Source organism: Oncorhynchus keta, chromosome 22 (assembly GCF_023373465.1).
Source record: "Oncorhynchus keta strain PuntledgeMale-10-30-2019 chromosome 22, Oket_V2, whole genome shotgun sequence".
NCBI lineage: Eukaryota > Metazoa > Chordata > Actinopteri > Salmoniformes > Salmonidae > Oncorhynchus > Oncorhynchus keta.
Window position 1 is genome coordinate 46,912,825 of NC_068442.1, and position 19,504 is coordinate 46,932,328.

The window sequence follows — 19,504 nt, forward strand, 5'->3', positions numbered from 1 at the left end:
TCAGTGGCTTAAGATTGACGGGTGCTTTGGTTGATCTATTTTGCCCTGTCACTGAACCCTTCTGGTCCTCTCTAACAGCTACCAGGTGGAGAGCGGAGGACTGTCTGTGAAGAAGGAGAGTAAGACGCTGGAGAAGACCAGGAAACCCTTCAGTCTGGAGGAGACCCAACTGGAGCTGCTGCAGCAGAGCAAATCTTTCACCAGACAAGCCCCTGTCAGGTAACTACACTGACCCTGTGCAACCATGTACACAAGACTTGGGCCTTTCATAGTCTCTTTGAAGCTAAGGCCTCTGTGTGACTGTCCGCAACCTGCTAAAGCCAGTAACGTCATGCTGATGATCTCTGTCTCCCACAGGTCTCGGACGTTCGATTTGGAGAGGACTGCAAGCATCGGTTCACAAAGTGTACGTTCACTCCTCTGACCTTTTGACACTGTTTGTGGTTGGGATAGCTATACTACTGCTGCTTTATCAGCTGTCCAAGACTACTCGGTACTTTTAACATGGTCAATTCAGTAAGCTTTTCCTCTTCTGTTCTACAGAGTTTTATAAAGCACAACAAAACATTCCACAAGCTGTTTCCTGACATTCCAGAGACTGAAGACTTGCTACATGGTAAGTGAAGTTTTGAATATTATCGGTGGCCAATGGTGACTCTCCAAACGACCATGTGACGCCTGTGCCAAATAGTCATGTCATGCTTTTCAAAGTCCTAAATCACATAAACATGGGCGGTGACTTAAAAAAAAAAAATGTTTTAAACTAATCGTTAAACGATGGCAAGGTTAAGTGAATCAGCAGGGGCCATAGTAACTGACAATGATTTACCTGGCAGTCATTTTGGCCTTTACCCACGCTGACTGACGGTGCTTGCTGTGTGTCATCACGCTGCCAGGACTTTTGTAACTAACGCTTCCTATGTCCTCCCTCTCTCCCCCAGCATACATCTGTGCCCTGCAGAAGGAGGTGCTCTACCACGGCAGGCTCTACGTCACCAAGCATTACGCGTGCTTCCACTCCTCTGTGCTGCTCAAGGACACCAAGGTAAGCAACCCTGACCTTTGATTGTTCGTCTGTATATTTTCTCTCCATGGCATAGCAGTAGGCTGTTCTGTGTGGAATATGGACTAGGCTGTTCAGTTAAACAACATGGTTTGAACTTTGTCCTATTTGTCAATGGACAGTTTAGAAGTCCTATTACTAGCTAATGGAGTTATGTCTACATAGCTTTCCCAATGGCGTGCTAATGTTTAACACACAGTTTATTTATATACTGAACAAAAATATAAACACAACATGCAACAATTTCAGATTTTTACTGAGTTACAGTTCATGAGGAAATCAGTCAATTCATTCGGCCCTAATCTATAGATTTCATATGACTGGGGTAGAGATGTATCCGTTGGTCACAAATACCTTAAACAATGGGCCTCAGGATCTCATCACAATATCTATGCATTAAAAATGGCCATAGATAAAATACAATTGTGTTCGTTGTCTGTAGCTTATGCTTTCCCCATACCATAATACGTGGGGAATACACGGGGAACTCTGTTCACAATATTGACGTCAGCAAACTGCTCGCCCACACAACGCCATACACGTGGCCTGCGGTTGTGAGGCCGGTTGGACGATACTGCCAAATTTAAAAAGAAAATACATTGGAGGTGGCTTATGGTAGAGAAAGGAACATTAAATTCTCTGACAACAGCTCTGATGGACAGTTCTGCAGTCACCGTGCCAATTTCCCGCTCCCCCAATTTGAGACATCTGTGGCGTTGTGTGAGACCACTGCACATGTTTAAAGTGGCCTTTTATTGTCCCCAGCTTCTTGATATGCCACACCTGTCAAGTGGATTATCTTGTTAGTGAGCATTTCTTCTCTGCCAAGGATGTAAAGAGAAATAAGCTCATGCTTATGGAACATTTCTGGGATCTTTTATTTCCGCTCATGAAACATGGGACCAAAACTTTACATGTTGTTTATATTTTCGTTCAGTGTGTTAAACTGTGTTAGTTAAACTTTACATCTAAAGTCATGGGGGGGGGGGGAGCCATATGTCACAATGCAGTAAGTATCAAGTGAAGTTTTGTTGCTCTTTTATCTGTTTCTACAGTTAGTGATCCCTGTGACCAGCGTGCAAATTGTGAAGAAACAGAACACTGCCCTGCTGGTGCCCAATGCCCTGTCTATCCGCACCACCGAGGGAGAAAAGGTTCGGGGTCACTTTCTCAGTTGTCCCATTGGCACAGTGCGTTGTCCACCATTCGTCTGCCACCTTAATCAGATGATTAGATCTATACTGGTGGTTTAAATATCAATATTTAATAGAGGGCCGTCTAAGTCATCAGACAAGTTACGTGCCACACATTGACCTCTGATGGATGACATGTAAGATATGAATCTGATTTAATGGCTGGCTTATTTAACAAGGTACATTTTGAAGGTGACCGGTTGCAGCCTCGCCTGTTCCAGGGCATCCAGGCTAAATGTCTCTCCTGTGTGTGTGTTTCAGTACCTGTTTGTGTCTCTGCGGAACCGAGAGGAGTGTTACAAGCTCCTGCGGTCCGTGTGTCCTCAACTGAAGGATGGAAGTGCCAACAGCAGCCCTCTATTCTCTTCTGCAGAGAATAGTTTTGATCAGGACAAGCTGGTGGTAAGTGATAACCTTCAAATTCATAAAGATGTCATTTTATAAAGTTTTAAAGTCGGCCTAATGGATTTCCCTGAGCGACAGTACTGCAGATACTACCACAGCCCTTTGTAACCTGCTGATACTTCCTCATATTCCACTTTAGATCTTTTGGCCTCTATTTGGAAGCTGGTTTTAACTCACTGTCTCTCTCCATGGACCTCTCTCACAGAACTCCAGTCACTCCAGTCTAGAGGACGGTTTTGACCTGCCGGACGGGTCCGACCCGAAGCTCTTTCTCGACACACCCCCACCCAGACCAAACAAAAGTGAGTAAGCCTAACTGGAATTACCAGAGTGGTATTTTATGAAGCAGGTTTGAGGAGTTGGCGAGGTAACTTTGGTCAACTCTGAGTTCAAGTCGGGATAACCAGTAATACGAAGTGGGTCACGTTTTAACCAGGTACATGTCTATGGCAAAAAATCCCTCAACACTAACCTGCTAATTCCATTTATCCTGAAGGAAGTGTCTGAGCTGTGAATTGAGGACCAATGAAATCAGATTCCCTCCCTCTTGCAATTTTGTATGACTTAATACAATTATTCTATTGATAGGAGTTGTGGGGGGTGAATGTGGTTGTGCATTGCCAAGGCTGTATTAACCATAAATAATCAAATAAAGCCTATTTCACACCATAGCCTGCTGAATTTGCAAGATATGTTTTCTTTCGTTTTGATTTTGGCAACAATGGAAAATGGTTCTCCCATGGATTGATGGTCCAGCATTCAATGAAGAGTTCTGTGTTTGACTAGCCACGTGCAAAGTTACAGCCTGGTAGATTTGAATGTAGGATGAGCAATATCCACCGTCCTAGTACGGATGACGCCGGAGTTGGAATGTGAAGCTAACTGAAGCTGGTTAGCTTCAGAAAACTCTGAGTAGATGCTTGCTTCGTAGGATACCCCTCCGGCCAGTAATGGCCTGTTTCTCAGTCTAGGACTAGGGTTCATATTAAGCACAATGTTCACCCTCTCCTATAGGTCCTAATGTGTAGACTAATAAAGTTTACAGTTGGCTACAAGTCAGTGTTATCTGTTTGTGTATGTACCTGACTTCCCTATATGCAAAGTCCAAGGTCATGTTTTCAGAGATGGACTAACGTGTATGCCCCCCCCCCCCCTTTTGTTCTTCTCCGACCTAGTGCCTCAAGGGAGCAACTCTACCCCTAGGAGCATAAACGCACAGCAGAGAGAGAGCTCCTCAGAGGACCACACGCAACGTAGGTCTATGTTTCCGGCTGGCTCCTTTTCTTACAGAAATGTGACTGTACAAAAACTTTTATGCAGCGAGCCACTAACGTGGATTTCATTTTATTTGGCGATTTTTAAATAAAAGCCGTTCAGGCTGGAGATGACCTATGTTAACCAAGTGTCGTTCCATCTCTTCCGGGTCAGGTGGCTCATGGGTGTGGAGTGTGACACAGAACGCCTGCTCCCTTCTCATCCAGAGAGACGCCAGCAGCCTCAACACTCTTCTCTTCATCTACCTAATACTGTAAGTGACCTCTAAATAACCTTTAACCTGCTGTAAGTGACCGCTAACATCTCAATCAAAATGTATTTATAAAGCCCTTCTTACATCAGCTGATGTCACAAAGCACGACCAGATGGACTGGGGACAGCAAGGAGTCATTAGACCAGGTAGTCCTAGGACTCAGGGGAGGTGAAATACTCCAGATATAAGACTGACCATAGCCCCCCCCACGACACACTATTGCAGCATAAATACTGGAGGCCCAGACATTGTGGCCCCGTCCGACGATACCCCTAGACAGAGCCAAACAGGCAGGATATAACCCCACCCACTTTGCCAAAACACAGCCCCCACACCACTAGAGGGATATCTTCAACCACCAACTATCTATCCTGAGACAAGGCCGGGTATAGCCCACAAAGATCTCCACCACGGCACAACCCAAGGGGGGGCGCCAGCACAGACGGGAAGATCACGTCAGTGACTCAACCCACTCAAGTGACGCACCCCTCCTAGTGACTGCATGGAAGAGCACCAGTAAGCCAGTGACTCAGCCCCTGTAATAGGGTTAGGGGCAGAGGGTTAGAGGCTGCATAGATTTCATGACGAGAAGCTCAAAAGATGAAAAAGCAGTCTTTAAAAAAAAAAAATATTTGCTATTTTTAAATGTTAGCAACACCTCCGACCTTTGCGGGATGCGTGGGGGATATGGTCACTAGTGTAACCAGGAGGTGAGGCCTCATTTAACACAGTAAATTCATCAGGCTTAAGCCATGTTTCAGTCAGGCCAATCACATCAAGATTATGATCAGTGATTAGTTCATTGACTATAATTGCCTTGGAATTGAGGGATCTAACATTAAATACCCCTATTTTGAGATGTGAGATCAATCTCTTTCAACACTCATCCTTCAATAATCTGTATTTACGAACCACGCAGCCTATTCTGTGTTTGCTCAGTTTGATGGCATTCGTGAGTGTATAAGCTTTAGGGTCTCTCGTTTTTACAGAACGTTTCCAGGCGTATACTCTGTAGGCATGGTAACCAACACGTTTCCAGGCGTATACTCTGCAGGCATGGTAACCAACACGTTTCCAGGCGTATGCTCTGCAGGCATGGTAACCAACACGTTTCCAGGCGTATGCTCTGCAGGCATGGTAACCAACACGTTTATGCTCTGCAGGCATGTATGGCTCTGCAGGCATGGTAACCAACACGTTTCCAGGCGTATGCTCTGCAGGCATGGTAACCAACACGTTTCCAGGCGTATGCTCTGCAGGCATGGTAACCAACACGTTTCCAGGCGTATGCTCTGCAGGCATGGTAACCAACACGTTTCCAGGCGTATGCTCTGCAGGCATGGTAACCAACACGTTTCCAGGCGTATGCTCTGCAGGCATGGTAACCAACACGTTTCCACGTTGCTCTGCAGGCATGGTAACCAACACGTTTCCAGGCGTATGCTCTGCAGGCATGGTAACCAACACGTTTCCAGGCGTATGCTCTGCAGGCATGGTAACCAACACGTTTCCAGGCGTATGCTCTGCAGGCATGGTAACCAACACGTTTCCAGGCGTATGCTCTGCAGGCATGGTAACCAACACGTTTCCAGGCGTATGCTCTGCAGGCATGGTAACCAACACGTTTCCAGGCGTATGCTCTGCAGGCATGGTAACCAACACGTTTCCAGGCATGGTATGCTCTGCAGGCATGGTAACCAACACGTTTCCAGGCGTATGCTCTGCAGGCATGGTAACCAACACGTTTCCAGGCGTATGCTCTGCAGGCATGGTAACCAACACGTTTCCAGGCGTATGCTCTGCAGGCATGGTAACCAACACGTTTCCAGGCGTATGCTCTGCAGGCATGGTAACCAACACGTATGCTCTGCAGGCATGTATGCGTCTGCAGGCATGGTAACCAACACGTTTCAGGCGTATGCTCTGCAGGCATGGTAACCAACACGTTTCCAGGCGTATGCTCTGCAGGCATGGTAACCAACACGTTTCCAGGCGTATGCTCTGCAGGCATGGTAACCAACACGTTTCCAGGCGTATGCTCTGCAGGCATGGTAACCAACACGTTTCCAGGCGTATGCTCTGCAGGCATGGTAACCAACACGTTTCCAGGCGTATGCTCTGCAGGCATGGTAACCAACACGTTTCCAGGCGTATGCTCTGCAGGCATGGTAACCAACACGTTTCCAGGCGTATGCTCTGCAGGCATGGTAACCAACACGTTTCCAGGCGTATGCTCTGCAGGCATGGTAACCAATGTGTTCCTAACAGCATTTGCATACGTGTGCTTAGTCGCGCGTGATAAAACAAGATTAGCAAAAGCTATGCGACTGGTGAAAGACGCACTACGCAGAAATCGCGCTGCCGTTTCCTGATTGCTAAGATTCTAATAGTTTGACAAATCAAGCAAGTATAGAGAACCATTGTACCATCTAAACCGCTGTGAAAAATATTTTCCATAACCCAAAATATTGTATTTTTAGCTGTACAAAACCGAAAGGAAGAGGCAGAAGAACGGGAAGCATAGAAATAGCACACATAGAACAGATCTACAGCTTCTTAGACTGGCTTTCAACAAGTGATAAATCTATAACTCACATTTCTTTGAATTGTCAGGGCGCCCCCAAAAAAGTGACATATTGCAGCAACAGTTCTGACCTGTGAGTGACAAGGTCCAGCAGTGCCATATCTAGATATAGTACCTGCTGTGTGAGACTACGTTTAAGCATTGGAATGTGCTCTTTGAAGACTAGTACCTTCGGAAAGTATTCAGACCCATTCACCTTTTCCACATTTTGTTACGTTACAACCTTATTCTAAAATTGATTTCAATTGTTTTTTTCACATCGATCTACACACAATACCCCGAAATGACAAGAAAAAAACAGGTTGTTTTTTTTGCTAATATTTATAAAACATAAAATAAAAATATCACATTGACATAAGTATTCAGACCCTTTACTCAGTACTTTGTTGAAGCACATTTGGCAGTGATTACAGCCTCGAGTCTCCTTGGGTATGATGCTACAAGCTTGGCACACCTGTATTTAGGGAGTTTCTTCCATTCTTCTCCATGCTCTACCACACGATGACAATAGATTTGGAGGAAACTCATTTTGCATGACCTATCTACTTTGAATGATGTAAAATGAAGCTGCATGAGAGTGTACGGGGAGTTTGACTTAACATTGTGTTTTTAGGGTGGTACTGCTGCTGCTATCGTCGGGGTACATCGGCCTCCGCATCGTGGCTCTGGAGGAACAGCTGACCTCTCTAGGCGCCCTCCCTGAATTCTCCTCACAGAGTGGGTAAGACGACCCCCACCCAACCATACCATGACCTCCACATAACATGTCACAACCACAGTACAATTAGCAACCATGTCATTTCGTTAATTTAAACTGGCCCTTTTTTATATATGAACGTAAGAATGACTATTTTCATTGCCTGGCTCCAGATTCTGATGGGCTTTAGGCAAGTATCATTGATGGCTTTACAGTTGTAGGACCTGGTCAGTTGGCTCAAGCAGATTGGTCCAAGATTTCTCTGAGAGACATATGCTGTATATCTGTGCTGTAGTTATACACAGGTGTGATTTCAGACAATTATTAACTGAGACTTCTGATGACCTAATATCTTATCTGCCCTTTGTGGTTGTGCAAGTTGCCTCTCCCTCCCTTTTTCAGAGTTCTGACTCAAATTCCCGTAAGAGATGCAGCTCAGCTGATGCAAGGCTAAATCCTTTTGTATTGCAAAGAGGTGTGTTCAGGCCTTTTTTTTTTTTAATAATTATACTCAACTGCTTTCTTTCACTTTCTTAGGTATAAAGACACATAACCCTGATTGGACAGAGGAGATGTTGGGTGACATATGAGTGGAGGATGTGACAATATGGTGTCAGTTGAAGCTCTAAAAAAGAGAACTGGAGCTCTCGTGTTGAAGATATACTTTCCTCTTCCTAGAAGTAGGAGACATTTTGATGGTGTTCTAGTGATGGCCCGTCACCTCCCTGCATGATTTCAGAGACCAATGGGTATCTCAAAAGGGCTATATTTAAGAGTGCTAGACCCAGGCCAGCCACGACTCAGCAAGCGGAGCCAAGCCAACACGGGATACACACACAAATGATCTGCTGTGTGTCTGACTTGAAACCAAAGCCAACTGGCTCACACTGAGCACCAACTGAAGAGGGGAGGCGATAGTCAACTCAATCTGCTCTCAGATCAGATTGACAAGTAGCAATTTCTCAGAACTCTGGAATGTGTGCTCGTTTCCATTTGACATATTCTCTTCAAGAGCATGTGGTCTGTGCAGACTACTTGATTCCAGCCTGGTCCTGGGTTTGCTTTTTTAACACCTAGCTTAAGATGCAAGTGCTATGCAAGGCCAAAGATGCAGAGTGCACAGAGATGACTGACTCTTATCTCCTACTATGGTATCACAAGGCGATCTGTATTTAATCTTTCACCACTAAGTCATCTGCGGGTACTCTTGAAGGATTCTTCTGGTAATCGGCCATAATGATAACAATGAATATCTTCTCTTACACGGATCAGCTAGCAGAGCAGCCATTTTGATTTCCTCTCCTGACAGTCTCTTCCTCTCCTCTCTTTAATATCAGCAGTATTAATCCTGCCATTGGCATGATTTAAACCTGTTTTAATGATCAATGCTTTTGGAGGCCACTCCCTTGATTCTCACGGGATGTATGCATCTTCAACGTGCCAAAAAGAGTATGATCAGGTTGAATGTCGTCTCTTTTGTAGAGGTTACATTTTCTACTACGTCCATTTTTTCCTCCTCTACTACTTTGATAAATCAAAGTAGTTTTGGATATTCCAAACCAATACTATCGTCTTGTTCAGATTTTTAATATCTGTTGATGACTTGTGTACTGTTTTAGAAGGAACTGGCATGTGAAAAGCAAAGAATCAAACCTCTAGTCGTTGACAGGCCTGTTGAGAACAAACACTGAGTCAGATGTTTCGGGACTGTTCAAGAGGCAACATACTGTATTGTATGTTATCGCACGTGTCTGGAACATCGGACACTTGACTGACATATTATGCACACTCATTTGAGTCATCTTGTTTGAGAGAACAACCCTAAAGGTTTAACTATCAAGTGACGTTGTTAGTGAGGTCCTAATTTTAAACAAAGCAAAAAATAGGTGGTCCAGAAAATGTATTTCAATATGCAATAAAGATTATCCATGGGGGGGGGGGGGATTAGCAACCTGTGGGTGTTTTTTTAAATGGAGTCTTGTGGTGAGAATTGTTTGTTTAAAAAAATAGAGGCCAAAATAATGGCTCTGGTGAGCAAGCGAGGGTGCTTTAAAAGTAGCTGAACCTGCCCAAATCCAAAGACATCAAATTTGAATGAGGTGGTGGGGAAGCAGGCGTTTTGATTCTTTAGTTTAGTTATTTGATGGTGCAAAGACCTTGTGTTCTTCTCAGGGGTGCAACCTGCCAGTTTCAGGGTCACGGCACCACTCGGGGTTGGGGGTTATCACGTGCATGGCGTTTGTCCTTGTCCACCACAGAGATAATGCTCAATCCACATTGTACTGTTGCAATATATCTGTGACTTGTTTTAACTAGTTTTTTTCCCGACCGACAAATTGAAACATATCGACAATCTAACATCTGCCTGACGAGCTCAATACTGGGTACTCTGTGTTAACGGGACATGAAGAACGTTGAAGTGACGTCTTATATCCTGTAGTTACTGTTGGGTAGTTGTAGTCATATGTTGGGCTGAAAGATGTATGCCCACATGACAAAGCAGTACAGTCAGTCACAGTCCTTCCCCACCAGAGTACAGCACCTGTAGTATGTCTTCAAATGGCAACAATGCAAGAATCTCAATGTATGTGTGCTTTTGCATTATTGAAGTGTTGTAAATAATTGTCCATTTTATTTGATTCTTGTATTTATTTGCATTCTATGTAAATCAAAGTCTCTGTGAGATTTTGCTTTGGTATTGTTCAAAAATAAATCCTCTGTTGCAAGAAGTACTGTATGTCCTTTTTGTTTAGTGGCAAGAAAGTATGAACCCTTTCGGAATTACCTGGATTTCAAATTTGATTTAATTCACGACAGTGTGCTTAAACTAGTAACACACAAATTAATCTGTCTATATTAAATACATAATTTAAACATTCAGTGTATGTTGGGAAAAGTATGTGAAACCCTAGGCTAATGACTTCTCCAAAAGCTAACCTGAAGTCCAATGAGAAGATGTTGGTTAGAGCAGTCCTGCCCTATTCAAAAAAAAAAAACTCCCACAATTTGAGTTTGCTATTCACAAGAAGCATTGCCTGATGTAAACCATGCCTCGGACAAAAGAGATCTCAGAAGACACAAGATTAAGAATCGTTGACTTGCATAAAGCTGGAAAGGGTTACAAAAGTATCTGTAAAAGCCTTGATGTACATCAGTCCACAGTAAGACAAATTAAATGGAAGTTCAGCACCGTTACTACTCTCCCTAGGAGTGGCCGTCCTGCAAAGATGACTGCAAGAGCACAGCGCCGAATGCTCAATGAGGTTAAGAAGAATCCTAGAGTGTCACCTACAGACATTTCTGGAACATGCTAACATCTGACGAGTCTACCATATGTAAAACACTAAATAAGAATGGTGTTCATGGAAGAAGCCTCTGCTGTCCAAAAAAACTCATTGCTGCACGTCTGAAGTTTGCAAACGTGCACCTGGATGTTTTATAGCGCTAATGGCCAAATATTCTGTGGACAGATTAAACTAAAGTTGAGTTGTTTGGAAGGAACACAGAGAGAGAGAGGCACTGCACACCAACATCATCCCAACTGTAAAGTATGGTGGAGGGAGCATCATGGTTTGGGACTGCTTTGCTGCCTCAGGGCCTAGACAGCTTGCTATCATTGACAGGACAATGACTTCAAGTTCCCAAGTCTAAAGAGGAATGATTTATGGACTTCAGGAAACAGCAGAGGGAACACCCCCCTATCCACATCGATGGAACAGTAGTGGAGAGGGTAGCAAGTTAAAGTTCCTCGGCGTACACACAGACAAACTGAATTGGTCCACCCACACAGCATCGTGAAGAAGGCGCAGCAGCGCCTCTTCAACCTCAGGAGGCTGAAGAAATTTGGCTTGTCGAGAGCATCCTGTCGGGCTGTATCACTGCCTGGTACGGCAACTGCTCCGCCCTCAACCGTAAGGCTCTCCAGAGGGTAGTGAGGTCTGCACAACGCATCACCGGGGGCAAACTACCTGCCCTCCAGGACATCTACACCACCCGATGTTACAGGAAGGCCATAAAGATCATCAAGGACATCAACCACCCGAGCCACTGCCTGTTCACCCCGCTATCATCCAGAAGGCGAGGTCAGTACAGGTGCATCAAAGCTGGGACTGAGAGACTGAAAAACAGCTTCTATCTCAAGGCCATCAGACAGCCACCACTAACATTGAGTGGCTGCTGCCAACACACTGTCATTGACACTGACCCAACTCCAGCCACTTTAATAATGGGAATTGATGTAACATATATCACTAGCCACTTTAAACAATGCTACTTAATGTTTACATACCCTACATTATTTCTCATATGTATACGTATATACTGTACTCGATACCATCTACTGCATCTTGCCTATGCCGCTCTGTACCATCACTCATTCATGTATCTTTATGTACATATTCTTTATCCCTTTACACTTGTGTATAAGACAGTAGTTTTGGAATTGTTAGCTAGATTAATCGTTGGTTATTACTGCATTGTCGGAACTAGAAGCACAAGCATTTCGCTACACTCCCATTAACATCTGCTAACCATGTGTATGTGACAATTTGGATTTGGATTTTTATCAAGACATTTTGCAGGAGAATATTTGCCAATTGAAGCGCAAAAGGACAAAGACTCAAAACACAGAAGTAAATCAACAGAATGGCTTCAACAGAAGAAAATGTGGCCCAGTCAGTCCTGACCTCAACCCAATTGAGATGCTGTGACATGATCTCAAGAGAGCAGTTCACACCAGACACCAATAATATTGCTGAACTGAAACAGTTTTGTAAAGAGGAATGGTCAAAAATTCCTCCTGGCCGTTGTGCAGGTCTGATCCGCAACTACAGAAAACGTTTGGTTGAGGTTATTGCTGCCAAAGGAGGGTCAACCAGTTAATTAAATCCAAGGGTTCACATACTTTCCCCACCCTGAATGTTTACCAAGGGTGTTCAATAAAGACATGAAAACGTATTGTTTGTTTAGTTTAAGCAGACTGTTTGTATATTGTGACCTAGATGAAATTATATATTTTTTTTTAATTGTACCTTTATTTAACTAGGCAAGTCAGTTAAGAACAAATTCTTATTTTCAATGACGGCCTAGGAACAGTGGGTTAACTGCCTGTTCAGGGGCAGAACGACAGATTCGTACCTTGTCAGCTCGGGGATTTGAACTTGCAACCTTCCGATTACTAGTCCAACGCTCTAACCACTAGGCTACCCTACCCCCAGATCAAATTTTATGACCAATTTATGCAGAAATCCAGGTATTTCTGAAGGGTTCACATTTTCTTGCCACTGTACCTGTAAAAGTGACATTTAGAATGTTTCTGTCATTTAGCAAACACTCTTATCCAGATAATTTACAGGAGCAATTAGGGTTTAAGTGTATTTGCTCAAGGGACAGATTTTTCATCTAGTCTGCTCGGGGATTCAAACCAGTGACCTTTCGGGCTACTGTCCGAACGCTCTGAACCGCTAGTCTACCTGCTGCCCAGTTACATGCATATGTTAATGTAGGGATATTTTCTGGCCTGCAAATGTAGCCTACAGTATTTTTAAGGCTCCTGTTGCGGTTTGGCCCTCTCTATCGCTCTACTCTGTTGCCTTTACACAACTAAAGTGCCATCCAGAGGTGAGTAGGGATGGATGTGGAAGCACAACCCTAACCCTGCTTTAGGGTGTGATTCAGTGACCTGGAAGGTGGTCAATTAGCATTTGTTTAAACAATTAGAACATTCCGTACATAGCTTCACCAGAAAACAGATTAAAAGACTAAGCAGTGAACTAGAGACCAAGAGTCCTATTTATTCTGTTCAGCAGACTTTGCCAGACATGTTGTTTCCACAGCTGCTGTCACATCGCCATCAGTGACAATAGTAAAGACGAGTGGTTGGTAGCTGTTTCTTTAGTGCGCAGGTAAACGATTACTTCCCATTTAGCTTTCTTGAACATTGGTAGGAGGCGGTTCGGCAATGTTCTTCTGATAGGCACAGAGGTGAAACCCACCTGAAAGAACGAGCAACAAGGAAAGGGTCACTGCCTTACATTGACAATATGTCAAGACCCTGTACTTAGAGGGACTAAGCCTTCTGGCAAGTCTGAATTTGGATGGCCTGAAAAAGCCCATGTGACATTGACACAATCTACAGCACGTGCACTGTCTGTTGCTGGCAGATCCATCCTAACCACGTATCTGTTGAAGGAGTGTGAGCATTGCTAATCGAAGATCGATTGCAGAGGATTCTAACCTCACTACAGACTACACAACATAGTATGTATGGTACACAAGCTATATTGCTATCTAAAACACATTAAAGGCCTGATGGGTTTATTAGAGGAGGTTACCAGCAGCGAAAGATAAGATGATGGCCACCCAAGCTACGATGTAGGACCAGGAGAAGCGCCAATCAAGGAAGCGCTTGCCAAAGAAGTTGACCGTCACGCCAGTGTAGATGGCCAGAGCTAACAGAGCTAGGAAACCTGAGGGATGAAACAGAGTGGTGGAGGAAGAGAAACAGCTGTTGTGGCCAAAGCAGAAACACCTTTTGAAGAATGGTGATATTCAAGTCTATAAACAAATGTATTAAATAACGTACTAAAAATAGAGACTGTTCCACTATCCCATACTTCCTACTTTCATAATCTCCTTTCCTCTCCTCCACCTTTTATCTCCTCTACCCCATCTCTCCATCTCCTCTACCCCATCTCTCCCTCTCCTCCACCCCATCTCTCCCTCTCCTCCACCCCATCTCCCCCTCTCCTCCACCCCATCTCCCCCTCTCCTCCACCCCATCTCTCCCTCTCCTCCACCCCATCTCTCCTCTCATCCACCTCTCCCAGAAGGAACTGGACAGGTCAAAGTAAACCCCCTGTAGGTCTTAAATGCTTTTAACTTTCCTGTCTTTTCAAATCGGGTGTTTACCTGACAGGAGCAGAGCGAAGCCCCCAGTCCGAACCCTCCTGCTCTTGGTGCCGTTGCCGAAGGCACTCAGGCCCAGCAATACGCCAGCAAAGCAGCTCAGCACAGACAGCAGCATGAAGGCCCTTGTCGCATCCCAGAAGGCTGTGCAGAGAGGACACCGTCATATAAGTATATTAACATTGGTAAGTAATCTCTTTCCTCTGTGTAGCTATAATTTCTTGATCTGTCAGTATGTATGACCTACATGTGTATTGGAGTTGTGTGATTCATACATTTCTAAATAGTTGGCAGGTCTGTGTTTACCAAAAACTGGTAATCATGTCAATGTCAGCTGACATTCATAACACTCATGAAAGTAAGACCAATTAAGAGAGCGGATGCTAAAATACAGGTTAAAGGTCGAAGTGGATCCTAAAACACAGGTTAAAAGGTAGATTGTACACTCTACTACTCGGTACTCACCCACAGTGATGGTGTGGGCGTGGCACTTGTGATTGATGCAAAACCTCCAGAGGCCCTGATTGGCCGACGCTCCCGAGTAGCGGTACTGCATCCAGAAGTCGGTTGCCGTGGACACGATGAGGAGCACGAGGGCGGCCACCCCACAGAGTGTACCCCCTCCTGCTAAAGTGTACAGCATCAAGGAGAAGTCTGGGATAGCACAGTCCTCCTAAATGCACCACAACTATTTAATGTAGAAAAACGAGAGGGGAAGACAGAGTGATACATAGTGATTAACTAACCATATGTTATATCCTGTACATAACCAAGTATAGGAAAACATTTCAGTTACTTTTCAAAAAGTGAACCATGTGTTAAGTTTTTTTACAGCCTGTTTTTAAAATAGATCAGATAGAACCATGCTTCATACTCATGACATACATTTGATAGAAGAGACTTGCTGTTGAATTGATAGATTTCCCCCCCTCTGAGAAAACCAGGCAGAAAGTTTCATAATCACATAGAGAAGAGACACGCTGGGCCTTTTTGCCTTTTATAAACAGGTTCAGAGACATTGAAATACATCAAACCATCGTCAAATGCTAAACTTTTTTCAAACTCCCTTCAACAGTTGCATTCTAACCCGAGCAAGTCTAAGTTCAAACTAAACGTAAAGGAGGAAGGTCCCTTTTAAAATGTGCATGACAGAATTATGGTGATACTTCAGGTTATTATTGTTGTTGGCTCTGAGGGCAAGGTGATGGTGATGAACTTTCCACACAGCTCAGATCAGCACATTGTTCCCACTAGGACATCAGCCCTTTGCTTTACCCTCCCCATCTGCCGGGGTGGACACGTGCCGGGGTGGACACGTGACGGGGTGGACACGTGCCGGGGTGGACACGTGACGGGGTGGACACGTGACGGGGTGGACACGTGACGGGGTGGACACGTGACGGGGTGGACACGTGACGGGGTGGACACGTGCCGGGGTGGACACGTGCCGGGGTGGACACGTGACGGGGTGGACACGTGCCGGGGTGGACACGTGCCGGGGTGGACACGTGCCGGGGTGGACACGTGCCGGGGTGGACACTGCAACGGTGTGTGGCATTATAAACTGTTTCAGCCATGAGCTCAATTTGTTCAAATGCATCAGTCCTTGGGTCTAATCTGGCATACTTTCATAAGGGAACGCAGTGTAGTCTGATCTGTGATTAGGTTTAAAAGGAAGAACTGAAGGAAGGATTCATTTTTGAAGTATTCAAGCAGGGCCTTTATTGGGAAGTCAACCTTAACGCTTTAGAGTGGACACATTTCTAGTTTTATGGCATGTGAAGGTGGTGACACGTACCATAATATAAGCACACTCTGCACTTCTAGTCGTTCTAAGTGTTAAAGCAAAACAAACATTTCTAATCCATTCTGAAAATGTCATTTCATTTCAAAACCTTTTGAATGCACATTTCCATCTGATCAAGAGCAACCAAATACCAAAGCAAACACAGCTAAAGGCATGTTAATGAGAATGCTGAACAAGCTGATTCAATCCATTGTTTCCAAGTAATTCCCCCCCAACGCTTCACAACTAATCTTCTGATGCTAAGCAATAGATCTGTCAGCATGTTGCTCTGTGACCAGCATGATGGGGTGCCATACCGCGCTGGCCTAGTTATGCATCCACCATAGCAGGGTAGCCTAGTGGTTAGAGCGTTGGGCTAGTAACCGGAAGGTTCAAATCCCCGAGCTGACAAGGTACAAATCTGTTGTTCTGCCCCTGAACAGTCAGTTAACCCACTGTTCCTAGGTTGTCATTGAAAATAAGAATTTGTTCTTAACTGACTTGCCTGGTTAAATAAAGGTAAAAAAAATAAAAATATCTGCTGGGAAGGGCAATGTGAAGAAATCTCCACGTCAGCCCAGTACAGTTCAGGGCAGCTCAACAGTGAGAAAAGGGTGCATTATTCCATAGTTGCCATTTCAATTCCTGCAGCAGCCTCAATTCATCAGAAGACCAAAAGCTCTAAAACAAATTAAAATCGGCCCATTTATACCCCCCAAAAAAAAATAAGTTTTAATTATTTATTTTTAATTCTTCATAAACTTGAATAACAGGAAAGGACCCCAACACCCTGGGGTGTCTCCAAAGATATGGTTTGGTATAAAGTAAATTTAAAGTTTGCAGATAGATACCTGTTGGTTGCTGTCTGTGTCCAGGGTTGTTGGCTGTCTGTGTCCAGGGTTGTTGGCTGTCTGTGTCCAGGGTTGTTGGCTGTCTGTGTCCAGGGTTGTTGGCTGTCTGTGTGCGTCTATCCTTTTTATGGCCTTCCACCGATTGGCCCTTATTGTCTGCCTGTACAATAGAGGGAATGATCGAGTGCAACATGTGAATGATGGTAATCCCTCTCTCGTTTACCAGCTCTCTATTGCACACCATTACCCCCCCGGGCCCTGTGCCTCCCCTCTCTTCCTCTAACCTGTACGCTTGCTCATTCTCCCCATGTCTTTAACCTTTCCCTCATGGCCTCCCCCCTCTCACCTGTATTCTCTATATATATGTCTTTAACCTTCCCTCGTGTCCTCCTTACCTCTTCTTCACTGTCCTCTTTGTATCTTTCCTCTCAGAAAGTGGCTGATCAGCCCTGGCAAGCAGCGCTCTACATCATGGGACTTTGTGGCGAAGACCACGACCCCCCCGAGGTCAACCATACCAGGCCTGGATTCACTATGTTTATTACTGCAGTAGTGGGTACCATCCAGGGTCAGAGTGGTGGTGGGTACCATCCAGGGTCAGAGTGGTGGTGGGTACCATCCAGGGTCTGGTCCAGGGTTCTCCAGGACTTAGTCCAGGGTCCTCTAGGGTCCGGTCCAGGGTTCTCCAGGACTTAGTCCAGGTTCCTCTAGGGTCTGGTCCAGGGTTCTCCAGAACTTAATCCATGGTCCTCTAGGGTCTGGTCCAGGGTTCAGTCCTATATTAACACCACTCTCAGAGGGTGTCTCAGTGGGGGTTGGGATATGCAAAAAAGAAAACATTCCAATTCACACGTTTATAAAACACACTTGTACACATGTGAAATAGAATAAATATAAGTACCCACCACAGCATCTGTTTCAGATAAATATGGTTCTGAGAGGAGACCATAATAGTGAATACTTGAATCTGGTGTACAACAGAGCTGGATTGAAAGGCTGCACAGCCAGCAGCTCTTCCGGACTGGAGTGAGACAACCCTTCAGTAGTTACTGTCTGTTGCCTGGTATATGTCTTGGAGGGCCCTGGAGTAATCACTGTCTGTTGCCTGGTATATGTCTTGGAGGGCCCTGGAGTAGTTACTGTCTGTTGCCTGGTATATGTCTTGGAGGGCCTTGGAGTTGTCACTGTCTGTTGCCTGGTATATGTCTTGGAGGGCCCTGGAGTAGTCACTGTCTGTTGCCTGGTATAGGTCTTGGAGGGCCCTGGAGTAGTCACTGTCTGTTGTCAAGTATAGGTCTTGGAGGGCCCTGGAGTAGTCACTGTCTGTTGCCAAGTATCGGTCTTGGAGGGCCCTGGAGTAGTCACTGTCTGTTGTCAAGTATAGGTCTTGGAGGGCCCTGGAGTAGTCACTGCCTGTTGCCTGGTATAGGTCTTGGAGGGCCCTGGAGTAGTCACTGTCTGTTGCCTGGTATAGGTCTTGGAGGGCCCTGGAGTAGTCACTGTCTGTTGCCTGGTATAGGTCTTGGAGGGCCCTGGAGTAGTCACTGTCTGTTGCCTGGTATAGGTCTTGGAGGGCCCTGGAGTAGTCACTGTCTGTTGCCTGGTATAGGTCTTGGAGGGCCCTGGAGTAGTCACTGCCTGTTGCCTGGTATAGGTCTTGGAGGGCCCTGGAGTAGTCACTGTCTGTTGCCTGGTATAGGTCTTGGAGGGCCCTGGAGTAGTCACTGTCTGTTGCCTGGTATAGGTCTTGGAGGGCCCCAACAGACAATGCAGAGATCATCCCTGTTCAGATAAAAGTTGGGTCATTGTGAGTCCAGTTGGAACAAGGTCCTGACACCTGACATGGTCCAGTAGTAATAGGATGCAGCAGAGCACTGCAGATGGAAACGTCATGGACATGTTTCTCCATCATGTGGAGTAGAGGGTTGTGTACACCTTGCATTTCTATCTGCAGTGTGCTTAACATCGTGCCAAACTGAATAAGGCCCGGGATTCAATCCAATCACGGGTTAGAAGCCATTTGATTGCGTCGACCGTGAATGTAATCTCTGCGAACACTGGAACATTACCGTAATACCAGGTGCTAATCATTTACATTTAAGTCATTTAGCAGACGCTCTTATCCAGAGCGACTTACAGATTGGTGCATACACCTTATGACAACCAGTGGAACAGCCACTTGCATCTAAATCTTGTTGGGGGGGATGAGAAGGATTACTTACCCTTACTTACCCTATCCTAGGTATTCCTTGAAGAGGTGGGGTTTCAGGTGTCTCCGGAAGGTGGTGATTGACTCCGCTGTCCTGGCGTCGTGAGGGAGTTTGTTCCACCATTGGGGGGCCAGAGCAGCGAACAGTTTTGACTGGGCTGAGCGGGAACATGGTATTAGACCGGTGTAGATAAAAAATAACTGATTGTGAAGGTTAGGGTTAGAGGATTGTTGGAGTGAGGTAAGAACAAAAACAAACAGGTATTTGAACTAGAAAAGTAT

General features: G+C 45.1%; 2 protein-coding genes across 5 annotated transcripts in view; one reads left to right on the forward strand and one right to left on the reverse strand.

The window, feature by feature from the left end:
* The window catches only part of LOC118401564 (GRAM domain-containing protein 2B-like), a 29,144-nt gene extending 18,945 nt beyond the window's left edge, over positions 1 to 10,199 (forward strand). The window contains exons 2-12 of the mRNA XM_052475334.1: positions 79 to 219; positions 358 to 406; positions 544 to 616; positions 942 to 1,045; positions 2,119 to 2,217; positions 2,518 to 2,658; positions 2,867 to 2,963; positions 3,837 to 3,914; positions 4,090 to 4,189; positions 7,387 to 7,494; positions 8,008 to 10,199. Coding sequence (XP_052331294.1) covers positions 79 to 219; positions 358 to 406; positions 544 to 616; positions 942 to 1,045; positions 2,119 to 2,217; positions 2,518 to 2,658; positions 2,867 to 2,963; positions 3,837 to 3,914; positions 4,090 to 4,189; positions 7,387 to 7,494; positions 8,008 to 8,023 — 1,006 coding nt within the window. The 3' untranslated portion in view covers positions 8,024 to 10,199. The remainder of the gene's footprint in view (positions 1 to 78; positions 220 to 357; positions 407 to 543; positions 617 to 941; positions 1,046 to 2,118; positions 2,218 to 2,517; positions 2,659 to 2,866; positions 2,964 to 3,836; positions 3,915 to 4,089; positions 4,190 to 7,386; positions 7,495 to 8,007) is intronic.
* Positions 10,200 to 10,256: 57 nt separating this feature from the next.
* lim2.2 (lens intrinsic membrane protein 2.2) lies at positions 10,257 to 19,446 on the reverse strand. 4 transcript variants are annotated; one of them, XM_052475341.1, is made up of 6 exons: positions 17,574 to 19,211; positions 17,014 to 17,173; positions 14,842 to 15,064; positions 14,380 to 14,520; positions 13,803 to 13,937; positions 10,257 to 13,463 (listed from the first exon to the last, which is right to left on the reverse strand). In XM_052475341.1, the coding sequence occupies exons 3-6, from the start codon at positions 15,017 to 15,019 to the stop codon at positions 13,393 to 13,395; spliced, it is 525 nt and encodes a 174-aa protein (XP_052331301.1). In that variant the 5' UTR covers positions 15,020 to 15,064; positions 17,014 to 17,173; positions 17,574 to 19,211; the 3' UTR covers positions 10,257 to 13,392. The 4 variants fall into 4 exon arrangements, 2 of the variants coding, with proteins under 2 accessions (XP_052331301.1, XP_052331302.1); XM_052475342.1 differs by lacking the exon at positions 17,574 to 19,211 and adding an exon at positions 17,409 to 17,526; XR_008075730.1 differs by lacking the exons at positions 10,257 to 13,463; positions 13,803 to 13,937; positions 14,380 to 14,520; positions 14,842 to 15,064 and adding an exon at positions 19,246 to 19,446 and having other exon boundaries at positions 17,015 to 17,173; positions 17,574 to 18,795.
* Positions 19,447 to 19,504: the final 58 nt, after the last annotated feature.

Bases quoted from the DNA above. Each gene is read 5' to 3' on its own strand.
- lim2.2 (XM_052475341.1), bottom strand. From the start codon at position 15,019: ATGCTGTACACTTTAGCAGGAGGGGGTACACTCTGTGGGGTGGCCGCC. The intron at 14,521-14,841 runs GTGAGTACCGAG...CTCTCTGCACAG, and splicing joins CGCCCACACCATCACTGTGG to CCTTCTGGGATGCGACAAGG. The intron at 13,464-13,802 runs GTAACCTCCTCT...TCGTTCTTTCAG, and splicing joins CATCTTATCTTTCGCTGCTG to GTGGGTTTCACCTCTGTGCC.